Source organism: Ailuropoda melanoleuca, chromosome 1 (assembly GCF_002007445.2).
Source record: "Ailuropoda melanoleuca isolate Jingjing chromosome 1, ASM200744v2, whole genome shotgun sequence".
Lineage (NCBI taxonomy): Eukaryota > Metazoa > Chordata > Mammalia > Carnivora > Ursidae > Ailuropoda > Ailuropoda melanoleuca.
In genome coordinates, this window is record NC_048218.1 from 163742299 (window position 1) to 163756622 (window position 14324).

Here is a 14324-nt window from a genome sequence, read left to right on the forward strand (position 1 = left end):
CATAAGGCTTTTTTTTTTTTTTTTAAGATTTTATTTATTTTGAGAGAGAGAGTGTGCACATGGGGGTGGGGGGAGGGAAAGAGGCAGAGGGAGAGGGAGACAAAGAATGTCAAGCTGACTCCATGCTGAGCACGGAGATCTGGAGGCCCTGCGATCATGACCTGAGCCGAAATCAAGAGTCAGACTCTTAACCGACTGAGCCACCCAGGCGCCCTACACAGGGCTTTTGAGGCGCCTTGTAGGCTATGCAAATTGTACTACAAATGCAATATGCCTTTTTTTACTTTCTAAATAGAAATGTTACAATATGAATCCTATACCCCTCCCTGCCTTGAGAGCTGGTCTCTCCTTTCTTCCCGCCAAGATAAAATTAACTGTGATGTCACACATTGGGTTCCCTCGGAGGGGGACGCTGAGATCAAGTTAGGTGTGCGGGGTGATTGTAAGGGAGCGACCGTGGGCCCTACAACTGGGGAAGCGAGGACAAGAAAGCAGGATCAGGCAGAAGCAGAAGTCAAGCTTGATGCAGCCTAAGGAAACCAGGAGCTTTGGGGCTGACGTGGCTCATCACAGTTGTCCCACCTTGGGCCATGATGGCCAGGCCTTTATGCCCTCCCTGCTCAGTCATGGGGTGTGGGTACCCAGGGGGTGTGACTTTAGGGCAGGTGGCCGTCAGCAGCTGAGGCCTTCTTAAAGGCACAGCTGGAGGCTCTCTGCACCCCCCACCCCCGGTCCTTCCTGGAGGGGCGTCTGGGTCACATAGCTCCATGGGCGGTGCACTAACCCAGGGAAAATTCTTCTCACTCGTCGCTTCTCATACCGGGTTTCTGTTAGCTTTGTAGCAACCAGCAGTAAATGATAGTTGACCGAACGAGTGAAGAACCAGCCAGGAGGATACTGAATACCTAAGGCTGTGCCTGTGAAACCATCTCTCTTCCCCCGGGGCTGTGGAGTTCCATCTGCCATCAAGATTCTTGATGGCTAGCAGTCTCCTCTGTCCCCTGCGGCCCCATAGACCTGGTGACCATTTGCAACAGTCTTAGTTTGTGCCCATTGTCCAGCTTAACGGTTAATAGTAGGACCCTCTTACACGTTTGGGGCATAAATTCATAGACTGGGGAGAGTCAGAAGTGGCAAGGGCCAGTTCAGGAGACTAGCTGGACGCCCAGCACTGCCCTGAAGAGCCCCAGGTCTCACCGCCTGCCTGTCCCGCCTCCCTGCCTGTGGCCGGAGAGGAAGAGCAAGCACCTGCAAGCCGCTCAGCCGAAAGCCCTGCTCCAGCCGTTCCTGTCCTCACTCGGCTCCGCCAGCCGGGTCCTCATGCCTCCGTCTGGCAGGGTATTCAGAAACCCTCTTACTTGCAGACTCCGTGTCCCCAGCTTGAAGCTGCCTCTACTGTCTTCCTGTCACTGCTTGCTTCATGGGTACAGTGAGAGCTCCAAGACTATTGCCGCCTAATGAGCTGCATTTTTAACCTCTTAGTTCGAGAAGTATTAAGAAACAAATTCAGAGTGGGTAGGGGGATGAGGAAATGGGTATATTCAAATACCTTTGAGCCTTTTTGGAGGGCTGTTTGGCATACCCCTGAAAGAAGTTTGTTGGTGTTCTTTTTTTTTTTTTTTAAAGATTTTATTTATTTATTTGATAGAGAGAGATAGCCAGAGAGAGAGGGAACACAAGCAGGGGGAGTGGGAGAGGAAGAAGCAGGCTCCTAGCAGAGGAGCCTGATGTGGGGCTGGATCCCATAACGTCGGGATCACGCCCTGAGCTGAAGGCAGACGCTTAACCGCTGTGCCACCCAGGCACCCCTGGTGTTCTTTTTTTTAAGATGTTTATTTGAGAGCATGAGCGGGGGAGGGGCAGGCAGAGGGAGAGGGAAAAGCAGACTCCCTCCTGAGCAGGGAGCCTGACATTGGGACTCAGTCCCAGGATCCCGGGATCATGATCTGAATGCAAGGCAGACATTTCACCATCTGAGCCACCCAGGCGCCTCCCCATGAAAGAAGTTGAACACGTCGTCAGCATAATTTCTTTAAAAAGTTAAAAAACATAAACTGGTGCAGGCAGAATTCAAGAAGAAATCTTCCAAACTTTCCAGTAGGGAGTTCTATTACATCAAGTTTCCCATTTCTTTTTTTTCAAAACCAGCGCAGCAATGATACCAAGACCTAAAAAAGTACATCAAAGAATCACTCTTATGCATATTCATGCAGAATACTAAATAAAATATTAGCAAGGCATGCAAAAAGTGTGGATGCCAAAAGCATTTTTAATGTTTGTATTAATTATCCATTGTTGAATAACAAATTGTCCCAAATTCAGTGGCTTAATACAACAAAGATTGACTAACCCACAGTATCCGTGGGTTGGGATTCTGTGGCAGCTTGGCTGGGAGGGGCTCGTTCAGGTCTCCTCAGGTCTCCTGAGTCGGATCAGGGTGTTGGTTGCGTTTATCCGAAGGCACCGCGAAGCTGAAGGATCCACTTCCAAGCCGAATGAGTCACGGTTCTTTGTCAAGTAGGCCTCTCCAGGGAGAGCTCGATCTTACAACACACGCGATGGCTTTTGCTAGAACAAGTCATAGTGAGCAAAGAGGAAGCCAGTGCTTTAACCGTCACTTCTACCTTGCTTGTTGGAAAACGTTCACTAGGTTTAGCCCCCAGTCAAGGGGAGGGGGAGTAAGCTTTACCTCCTGAAGAGAATTTGTGGACATATTTTTTTTTAAAGATTTATTTATTTATTAGAGAAAGCCAGCGAGAGAGGGAACACAAGCAGGGGGAGTGGGAGAGGAAGAAGCAGGCTCTCAGCGGAGGAGCCCGATGTGGGGCTCGATCCCAGGACTCCGGGATCACGCCCTGAGCCGAAGGCAGGCGCTTAACGACTGAGCCACCCAGGCGCCCCTGTGGACATATTTTTAAATCCTTTTAATATTCAATATCCATTTCTACTTTTTAAAAAATATCCGTCAAAAATAAGGCGAGGTCTTCCCACTACTAAATCCTCAAATACAATCTGGTATCCACTTCCTACTCATCTTGAAATAAAGGCTTTCATTTAACTTGATTCTGAATCAGCCCTGCCACCTGTGCTTCGGGGTCCATCCTCTCTGCCTACTGTTACCCTCTCTCCTACATCGTTCCCTTACAGATGCACTCTAGTTTCTCTCATCTTCACACCAAACACTGCTCCGACCCGTTTCTCCACTCAGTCCATAGCCAGCATTCCTGCACAGCGGTCAGTCTGCTGTTTCCGACTGTCAGCTCCCAGTTACTCTTCTGCACGGCATCTCGCTGGCTTCTACCCTAAATTGGTTGTTTGAAGGCCACCAACAACTAACTAACTTTCTTTCTTTTTCTTTCTCTTTCTTTCTTTCTTTCTTTCTTTCTTTCTTTCTTTCTTTCTTTCTTTCTTTCTTTCTTTCCTTCTTTCCCTCTCTCTTTCTTTAGCGAGAACACAAGCAGGGGGAACAGCAGAGGGAGAGGGAGAAGCAGACTCCCCACTGAGCAGGGAGCCAGATGTGGGGCTCGATCCCAGGACCCTGGGATCATGACCTGAGCCAAAGGCAGATGCTTAACCTACTGAGCCACCCAGGCGCCCCAACCACCAACAACTTTCTTATTGCCAATTCCCGTGAAGACTTTTCGGTCCTTACCTCGTGTAACCTCCAAGCAGCATTCAACACTGTCAACCACTCCATCCTTCTCGAAACACTTTCAGATTCTGAGACATTTCTGTCCTCTGGCTTCCCCCTGTACCTCACTTCCTGTCCTCAGAGTCTTGGCTGGCTCCTCTGCCGGACCACAGAATGCTGTGGCTCCTTGGGACCCAGTGCTGAGCCCCTTCCCCTTGCTTTGTACTTTCTTGCTGAACCTCTCGGGTTTTGTTGTTGATGTGTTCCCAGTTTATACCTCCAATTCAAACGTTCGCTCTAAATTCCAGATTCTCATCTCACCAGTATAATGGACATTTCTACTTGACTTTTCACGTCTCAAATTTAACATTTCCAAAATGGAAGAACTCCCTATGTTTCCCCTCTTCTCTCCCTGTCTGCCAAGTGATTCAAGCCAGAAGTCGAGGAGTCATCCTTCATTCTTCTCTTCACTTTATCTCCCATTTCCTGTCTGTCAGCAAGCCCTGTGTGTTCTTTCTCCACAGTACATGGATTTTTCCACTTCTCTTTCCGATACCACCACCACCTTCCAGATTCTCCTCTGCTCTCCCTTACCTTACTGCAGTAGCCCTCTCACTGGTCTCCCCACTTCTCCTCTTGAATTTCTGCAGACAGGATGGGAGGAGGGGAGTAAAAACAATTCTGTGTTATTAACAATCCATAAGAAAAAGAATAACACCCCAACAGAAAAGTGGGCAAAGGCTATAAGCAGTTCACAGAAAAGGAAATACGAATGCTTTAAAGCTTGTGAAAAATGTTCAACCTCACTCAATAGGAGAAATTAGAATTATAATGAGATACCAATTTTTTTTTATTTAGATTTTATTTATTTGACAGAGAGAGAGACAGCCAGCGAGAGAGGGAACACAAGCAGGGGGAGTGGGAGAGGAAGAAGCAGGCTCATAGCGGAGGAGCCTGATGTGGGGCTCGATCCCATAACGCCGGGATCACACCCTGAGCCGAAGGCAGGCGCTTAACGATTGAGCCACCCAGGCACCCCAAAATACCAATTTTCATCTATCAAATTGGCACTTTTATCCACTGTGGGTAGGAATTTAAATGACCACAAATATTTTTGAAGAGCTGTTGGGTAGAGTCCATCAAATAAAAAATGCTCATATCTGTTGACCCAGCATAAATTTTATAAATTTATTCTGTTTGCACATGTATGCAAAGAAGTATGGATGAGACATTCGAATATTGTTAGAAGGAAATATTGGAAACAAGTAAATATCCGTCATTAAGAAACTAAGGACGTAAGTTATGGTAACAGGCACAGGATTACACCGTTCAGAGGTCATCTGTGCCTCCGTGCATTCCTCTCTCCACGCAGCTTTCTGTTCCTTCATCTCAGCTCCAGTACCGCTTCTGAGCGCGCTTCCCTGGCCACGCTCTAAAGGCGGTCTCCTCGTTCTTCTCTCACTTGCCATCGCTTGCAGTTATTTTGTCAGTTCACGTGTGTTTCTGGCTTCCTCCCTTTAAATGAAAACTCTGCAGGGCAACCTGCATGTATGTTTTCACCGTTGTAGCCCCAGTATCTAGTGTGGTGTTTGGCACTCGGTATGTATTAATTGAATGAATGACTAAAAAACTAATTGTTGAATCTCAAATAGATGTCCATAGTTATCCTTACTGGTGAACCATTAAAAGCATTCCCATTAAAGTCATGAGCAGGATGAGAATGTCAGGTATGGTTATCTGATGTAAATGTGTATTTTGGTTTTCATTCCCCTTTCTGGCCAGAGCCGCCAAAACTGTTGGGTTCCTAAAAGTTAAGAGCAATGGGAGCATCTTTTGCTAGAAACTATTTGGCCTTTTGTCCTCAGTTCTTAAAACGTCTCCAGAGCCATCAAGGTAAAAGGAGCGTCTTGTTATTTATAACAAGCCCCTTGCAGTCACTCTTGATTTACGTTAATGAGGTGACTTTTGCAAAGTCCCTAAAGGTGGGGTGCCAGGGCAATCAGCCGGATGATTAGAGGGTTGGAACTTTCAGCCCGCACCTCTCAGACCTCTGGCAAAGCAAGAGCAACTAGAGATTGAGTTGATGCTTGATTCCGTCCTGCCTACATGATGAAGCCTCCGTAAAAACCCCGAGGGTGGGGTTCAGAGCCCTTCAAGCTGGGGAGCAGTGGAGGTGCTGCAAGAGCCGCGTGCCCTGCGTGTGGAGCCTCGTGCCCCTTGCCACGTAACTTGCTCTGCGTACCTGGTTGTTTCTGAGTTACAGTCTTCCGTAATAAAACAGTAACCTAGTAAGTAAAATTTTTTCTTGAGATCTGTGAGCAGCTCTAGCAAATTAAACCCAAGGGAGGGGGCCGTGGGAACCTCTGATTTATAGCCAGTTGTTCTGAACCACAGGTCACAACCTGGATTTGTACTTGGCATCTGAAGGGAGGTGAGTGGGCAGTCTTGTGAGACTAAGCCCTTAACCTGTGGGATCTGACGCAGTCTTCAGGGACGTAGTGTCAGAATTGAGTTAAATTATAGGACACGCAGCTGTGTTGCAGAATTGCTTGGTATGTGGAAACGCACACACCTGATGTCGGATGAAGTAGTGTTGCAGTAAGAGTATCAAGAGTAGGTAGACCAATAGTGTTTTCCTTGAATCAGGTATCACCGTTATTATTGAACATTATTCTGGAAGCATAACCAAAGCAATTAGGCAAGAAAATGAAATCTGAAGTTTAAATGTTGGAAGAGGTGAAAATAATAAAGCAATTCATAGGACTACTGTACACTTCGGGGAGAAAATACAGATTAACAGAAGATTTAATGGAAGAGTAATTCTGGGTCAACCTTTTGCTGTTGCTTTGACCAAAGTGATTTTGCCATGTACGAATTTTTAGGGCAACTCATTAGTGAGCTATAATTTCAAACTTTAATTGCAAGAATAGTATATATCCTTTACTCAGATTTACCTGTTTGTCTTTTGCCCCATTTTCTGTTTTGTAATTATAGCTAGCTATCCATCTATACATAATTTTTTGTTGGGAAACGCGTGAATTGAAGCCATTTTGTCCCTCAATACCCAAATACTTTAGTGTATATTTATCAAAATTATCAAAATCAGGAAACTAAATCTAAGACTATTATCTAATCCATCCATATCCACATTTTATCTGTTGTCCCAGAAAGGTCCCATATAATACTTTTTTCTCCTGGATCAGCATCTAACCCAGGATCACACATTGTGTGCCAAGTCTCTCAGTTACATTTAATCTGGAAAAGTTCCTCAGCCTTGGATTTCTTGACCTCTAGATTTTGGAAGAGCATCAGTCAGCTGTTTTGTAAAACAGCCCCAATTTTTACTTACGTTTGATGTTGCCTCGTGATTGAGTTATGAATTCTGGGCAGGAATAGCATAGAAGTATGATATCTCCATATCGAGAGGCACATGATGATGTTGGTTTATTTCCATTTTGTGATGATGGATTTTACCACTTGGCTGGTGGTGTGTGCCATGTTTCTCCTGTAGTGTCACAATTTAAATATGTTTCTCATCGGGGCACCTGGGTGGCACAGCGGTTAAGCGTCTGCCTTCGGCTCAGGGTGTGATCCCGGCGTTATGGGTTCGAGCCCCACATCAGGCTCCTCTGCTATAAGCCTGCTTCTTCCTCTCCCACTCCCCCTGCTTGTGTTCCCTCTCTCGCTAGCTGTCTCTCTGTCAAATAAATAAAATCTTTAAAAAATAAAAAAATAAATATGTTTCTCATCAAACTTTACTCCCTAGTTTTAGCATCCATTGATAAATTTTTTTTTTAAAGATTTTATTTATTTATTTGACAGAGACAGCCAGCGAGAGAGGGAACACAAGCAGGGGGAGTGGGAGAGGAAGAAGCAGGCTCCCAGCAGAGGAGCCTGATGTGGGGCTCGATTCCAGAACGCTGGGATCACGCCCTGAGCCGAAGGCAGACGCTTAACAACTGAGCCACCCAGGCACCCCCATTGATAAATTTTCTAATCCCATCATTCTCCTTCTGTATTTATTAGTTGCATTGTACTGTGAGAGGTTTTTTTTTCTCATTTCTTTCTTCTCATGGATTATTCTATTTAACTCATTTTGTTTAATGAGTTATTCATTATTATAAGGTGGGATTTTTTAACCCAATTTCTGCTTCTTGTAAAGTGAGTAGTGTTCATATAGAATTTCTCTACATTCAGTTTGTCTCTTCTGGAGTTTTTAGGCAGGCCTTTACCAAACTCTCACTCAAGAGTTTTCCCCACCAAAAAAAAAAAAAGCCTTCCCAGACCAAAGCTTACTTGGTTTCCTTATGGGCTTTATCCAGGCCTCTATTAGCTACCTGTTCCCTCTGTTTGGTTTGTGTAACGTTAACATTAACATATTCTCATGTTTGCAAGTTCGTGTGTGTGTCCGTATGTGTTTTATTAACTCACATACTACACATTAATGAAAGGGACCTTGCTTCATGGCTCTAAAATAGATCGTGCAATTTAGTTTAGAAGCTCCTGTGCCCACCAACAGCAGATTTATAAACAAAGTTAGCTGCCTCAGGAATCCAGAATTTTGGATTTGATTATCTTCAGGCTTAACAAAAAAAAAAACTTGCCTTGGCAAAAGATAGACATTAAAAGAGTGATGACTAGTCAGTCACTTTTTCCTCCCCCCCCCCCAAATTTAGATAGGAATCAGAAATGTAATTGCAGGAAAGAGCAAGATGATGGCAGCTCACCCACTGGCAATGGATTCCTACCAAAGTCTTCCAATGCTGTGTCTGGGAGTTCTTCTACTCAACAGATACCTAGTAAGGGTCTGCCATGTGGCAGGTTCTGGGGTAGGCAGTGGGCATGCAGAACTAAACAGCCTCTATCCTCCAGAAACTAGCATTCTAGCGGGATAGATGACACACATTCAGCTGGTGCTAAATGCTATGAAAAAAAAAGCAAGGGACATACTGATGGGAGAGATGCCTTTTTTTTTTTTTTTAAATAAAAGGAAGATGGCAATATTTGAATAGAGACTTAAAGCTTCAAAGCCACGGGGTTGGGGATGGGGGCCCGAGCAGAGTGAGAGCCCTACAAGCAGAAGGAACAGCAAACAGGAGCTGAAAGGTAGGAGAGTTGCCTGGTGTGCCTGAGGCTGAGCCGAAGAATCCATCAGAGAAGTAGTTAGTGAGGTAGGATAAGAGAGAACGTACTTGGGAAGCGTACAGGGAAAAAACGTTTCCAGGAGGAGGGATTTATTAAGTGAAATGTTGCTGATGGGTCTGGTAAGGTGAACATGGAGAACTGTCAACCTGGGGAGACCCTGTTGAGATGTTTCAAAATTCCCCCTGGAGTTAGTTCAACAGCGAGTGCATGGAGTCCAGATGACTCTTTGGAGAATTAGGCTCTAACAGAAAAGTGGGATGGGATCTAGAGAGTAATATGGGACACCAAGGGAGAGATTTTTGAAGGTGAGAGGTATTGGAGGTTAGCAGACTGGTGGATGCAGAAGAGAGAGTAGGAGCAGCAGCGGCGCTTAAGCACAAGAGCAGGGCTGTGCAGAGAGACTGAGGCAGGAACGAGACCAACACCGCATCAGGAGGGAGGCCAAGGATATCAGTTAAGTATGGTAAACAGAGAAGCAAGTAAAACCAAGCGGGCCATTGGCTCATCAGTTCCTTTTCTGCTCATTTTGATTTCTCTCCTTGCTTCTGGCATCTGTAGATTTTTTCTTTGACCTTCATGTGTTTTTAATTTGCTTGTTTTTTAAAAAAATTAGCATTTCTCTGCTATAGAGTGTGGGGGTGGTGCTGCTGTACTTGAGGTTAGTCCAGTGTGCTGTGCTGCTGGAAGAAAAATTAAAATAGATCTTTTGAAAGTTTGAGAGGCCTCGATGTTATGTTAGAGGGGGAAAAATTGTGCACTTGTAATATAATTAAAAGTATCAGTATATACAGTGTATGTCAATGGTTAAGTCTGCAGTTAAAAAGTAGGACTCATCTGGGTAAGTAAGCATAGTTGAAAATATCTGTGGAGATGCTAGTCTAAGCTTTGTTGTTAACTTCTAGTTTTTCAAAATAAAATGCATTTACTTTATTTCCTGATTTTAAAAGAAATAACATTTGTTGTAAAATACTCAAACAGTACAGAAATGTATGAAAGTGTCGACAGTTCTTTTCACCCACACTTCCCCAACCTTATTCCACCTTTCAGAGAGAACCACAATTAATACTTTTGTAATAATACTTTTCCAGACTCTTCATAAATATATATGATCACTGTTTGCTTCCCGCTTAGCCATTTGATCTATTTTCAACAGAAAACTAAGTAAAAACTGCCTGCTGGCAACACTGATTTCTAAATCTAATCAAATTTGTAAGTATTTTAAACTCCAGGGCTTTATAAATGCATATATTTAAATTATGCAGATTACAACAGCCTGTATCTCAGTGAGTTCTTGGGCCTTGTTTCAGAATTAAGATGTCCTTTAATACTGAAATAATGCAATGTCAGTCTTAGCTTTTGGCTTGTGGTTTTTATGATCACTGAGCAGTAAGTATAATGCAGTTTTAAAGGTTGTTTGACTTATTGGTGAAATATGGGTTTCTAATTAGCACATTTTGGGTACTTTTATAGGAGAGTGAAGTACCGAGAGAGAGGCATGAAGCTGTGGATCACAGCTCCCAGAATGAGGAAAATGAGCAAAGAGTATCAGCCCAAGAAAAATCACTACAGCAGAATGAGAATGAAAATAAAATAGCAGATAAACCTGACTGGGAGGCAGAAAAGACCACTGAATCTAGAAATGAGGTAAGTGTATCAGAGTAACTCAGTCTTACCATTTTGGCTGTAAGGTAGATTTTTTCTTTTTTTAAGTTTGTATTTATCAGAATGAGTGCACAGGAGTGGTGGGGGCGGGGAGGGACAAGCAGATTCGCCGGTGAGCAGTGAGTTCAGTGAGGACGAACCTGAGGGCTAGATCCCAGGACCTGAGCCTAAGGCAGATGCCTAACCGACTGAGCCACCCAGGTGCCCCTGTAAGGTAGATTTTATGGCTTTGACAATATGTGTTGGTAATGAATTTTCCATGTAAGTGCCTTACTATATAAGCATATCAGATACATGAAAATACATATTCTGTATAGTTGTGGAAGTGGCCCTTAGAATCTCTGGCTAAACTCAAGATTGTGTATGTGTGGGGGGTGTATTTATACACACCCCCCTCCAGGAAGTTGCTAGCAGGTTTTGTTGTGCTTGCTGTGGCAAGGGATGAAGAGGTGATTGGGATGCTAAACCCAGGATTCCTCAACCAGCAGAGGTACCCAAGCTGGCTAGGTCTGGGATAGTGAGGCAGAGTAACTTGGAGGCAAATCACCCCTCAAAGCCATCCGGGTCTTGGGCTCAAATCCTCGCTTAGTCTGCCACGAGGCCATGCTGGATTCAGGAGCCCACTTCATACCTCTGGCCAGGCCCAGTGGGACAGCCTCCTTGGCTACTCTGACCACACCCCTTTGGCTATCAGGCGCGTCTCTCATAGAAAGATGAATTCCGGACGCTACGCTGAGAGATGGATTCTTCCTGCAGCCTGTGCCTCCCTTCGTTCTACTCTGCCCTGCTGACATCCTAGTCCACAAGCCTGGCAAACAAATACTCAGAAGACAGGCCTGGAGGTTCCACAGACCCTTAACCCACTTGGTACTTCCGTTTGGAAGGTACACCCTTGCAGGTCTTGCCCTGATGGCTCTCTCAGCTAGTGACTTGCCCCAGACGGGGAACCATGTGTTTATATTTAACATGAAGTTTTAGGAAGAATTATAAGAATCTGACTTAGAAAAAGACCATTTCTTTTTTTTTTTTAAAGATTTTATTTGACAGAGCCAGCCAGCCAGCGAGAGAGGGAACACAAGCAGGAGGAGTGTGAGGAAGACACAGGCTCTCCTGGGATCACGCCCTGAGCCAAAGGCTTAACAACTGAGCCACCCAGGGTGCCCCAGAAAAAGACCATTTCTTGGGAATCTAAATTACACTTAAGAGGGCGCCTGGGTGGCTCCGTCGGTTGAGTGCCTGCCCTGGGCTCAGGTCACGATCCCATAGTCCTGGGATCAGATCCCACATTGGGCTCCTTGCTCAGCGGGGAGCCTGGTTCTCCCTCTGCCAGCCATTCCTTCTGCTTGTGCTGTGTCAAAATCTTAGAGATTACACTTAACGTATGGAATACCTCTCGTGGATTAACTGAGAATGGCTTTATTTCTTTAGTAGAGAGAACTCTATCAAATGGACTTCAAACAGATGTTGAGGCCCTCAACTAGAAAGCATGTATCACATCTGATGAATTCTGAAAAGAAGTGAGGGGATTTTGTTGTTTTGAGGTGAGGGCATGTTTAAGGGAAGCATCAAATAAGGAAACTTTCAAGGACCAATAGCAACATGAAGGGCAGAAGGGAATCTGGGATGAAAGAGCGCTCGGTTGTCTCTAAGGCACATCTGTCCCTCCTCCCATCACAGATCTGTCTCCCCTGTGGACCTAGCCAGGGGCCCGGCTCAGTAGAAGTTAGCCCCTCAGTTTGCCATCTCCCGGGGACTGAAGAAGGGAACAAGCAAAGGTTTAATGAAATGTATCTGACTAGCCTTAAGGAACAGTCCATAATTTACTTAAAGCAAAATGGGTTTCATACCCTTACCTCTGTTCTAAATATTCAGGCTTTCTTTGCAAATAGTTTTATTTCCCCGCAATTTAGGATTTTCACAAGAATCCAGATTTGTGCTGATACTCCACACACTTGTGACCATCTGGAAATTTTGATCAATGGACTAATGACTCAAGTTTGGGATCATTAACGGAAATAGACACTTCTGAAATTTCTTGCAGTCAAGTTAGCAAATAAATAAGTCTCCAGCCCACTAAGGATGTGTGATTTGCTATTAAATCTTATCCGCCAGTTCAGCTTAGATGGTACTATAGCATCCACAGACACAGAAAGCCTTGTATTTGTTGTATTATGGGCCTTGAAAACATGGCCTCATAGAATCCAAGGTATTTGGTGGAAAGGGAAACCAAATATTTGTACACACTTAAAAACAAGTCTAACCGGTCCAAACCCTCAAAAAATGGAAACCCTGAAGTACAGAGCTAGCGGAGGGGAGTCAGGAATATGAACTCAAAAGTAAGAAAGGGAACTCCTATAGATACAAGAAGCAAAGAGGCTACTCAAATCCAGAATTTAAAAGATAATCAGACACCAAAACTGAAGAAACCCCAACGAAAAATTGGAGACAGATATCATGAGACTGGGGTTGAACAGATGGGAAATGAAGTCTCAAGCCCATACTTGGGGGTACCCAAAACCCCCACTTAAGGCTCAGAATTTATAGACTCTTCTGTTCAGGAGACAGGACTAGGGCAATCCTAGCTAACACCTAGGAGACAAGAGCAAGGAAGCAGTCTATCCATCCTTTGTAATTAGAACCCCAAATGAGCCCATTGTTTTAGAGTCTGAATTCACACTACCATTACTGTCAGGAACCCTGAGCCAAGAAAGCAAGGTCTACAAAATGATACAAAAACTGATCCTTGCAGAGAAAAAATTGTTTTGTTAGCAGGTGTAACCCTTGGTATGTGGGATTCCTACAGAAACAGTTGCCAACAAAGATGAGCTCACCCTTAACTGTAAAAGAAAAACTAAGAACGAGAAAATCTAAGTTACTTGTAACAGGAGTCCCAGAAAAAGTATGGAGGTGAAGCAGTCTTCAGTGTTTATGACAAATTATTTTGAAAATTAAAGTGATTTTAGGACTTGGATTATAGTAGTACAGAGTCCCAAGCAGAGTAAATAAAAACAAAGTAAGTCCCCAAAACATCAAAGTGAAATAGGACAACAAGGACTATGGGGGATAAAAAACTTTAAAATTACTGGAGGAAAAAAGATTGGCCATAAAATGACAGACTGACATCAGTAGCAATGCAAAACACAAAGGGAAAACATTAAACTTGATCATCTTACCAGACAAATCACTGCTGGAAGCATGAAAGCAAAATAATTCCAGGTTACAAAAACTTAAGTTTACCACTGGTGGAGCCTCTCGGAGGCGGCCTGTCAAAGGAATTATTTTAGTAAGGAACAAACCTGAAGGCTGGGATGAAGCAATAAGGAGTGAAGCTGGCAAAACATTTTGGTAAATCTGTATTTGACTTGTAAAATTTACATAATGTTGTAACTAATTTGGAGGGTTAGTTAGCCATGTAAAAGGCAGGCAGAATGAAGACCAGCCAAAAATTACATGGAAGAGTTTGGAGTTAAAGGTTTTTGTTTGAGGGACACTAAAATATTGAGTACTGAAGAGGAAATGTAAAAACTCCAGTAGGGATAAAAATCCAGAATGGAGAGAAGACCTGGTTATCCTTTTAAGATTAAGCCTAAAGCCATACAACCTCTTCAGCCTTTTAATGGTGCACCTTACATTTTTTTTCTAGAGCTCTCTAAATGGGACAGACACAGCTTTCTCCCTGGAAGACTTATTTCAGATGCTTTCATCACAGCCTGAAAATTCACTGGAGGTAATTGGAACCTTGGCTTTTATCCTTGTAGGAAAATCTGCACCGATCCGTGAATATGTTTAACCTCTTTAATGGGATGACATAGTTTATGACACAGTTTAGAGTAATACTTCTGTAACAGTACTGCATTATGTAAGTGCACAGATTTAGGATTACTTT

The 14324-nt window shown here is 44.0% G+C and overlaps 1 protein-coding gene across 1 annotated transcript in view; it reads left to right on the top strand.

The window, feature by feature from the left end:
* NFE2L3 (nuclear factor, erythroid 2 like 3) overlaps positions 1 to 14324 on the top strand; it is a 34215-nt gene that overhangs the window by 13024 nt on the left and 6867 nt on the right. Inside the window, exons 2-3 of the mRNA XM_002912878.4 lie at positions 10247 to 10420; positions 14082 to 14165. Of these exons, the coding sequence (XP_002912924.2) occupies positions 10247 to 10420; positions 14082 to 14165 (258 nt within the window). The remainder of the gene's footprint in view (positions 1 to 10246; positions 10421 to 14081; positions 14166 to 14324) is intronic.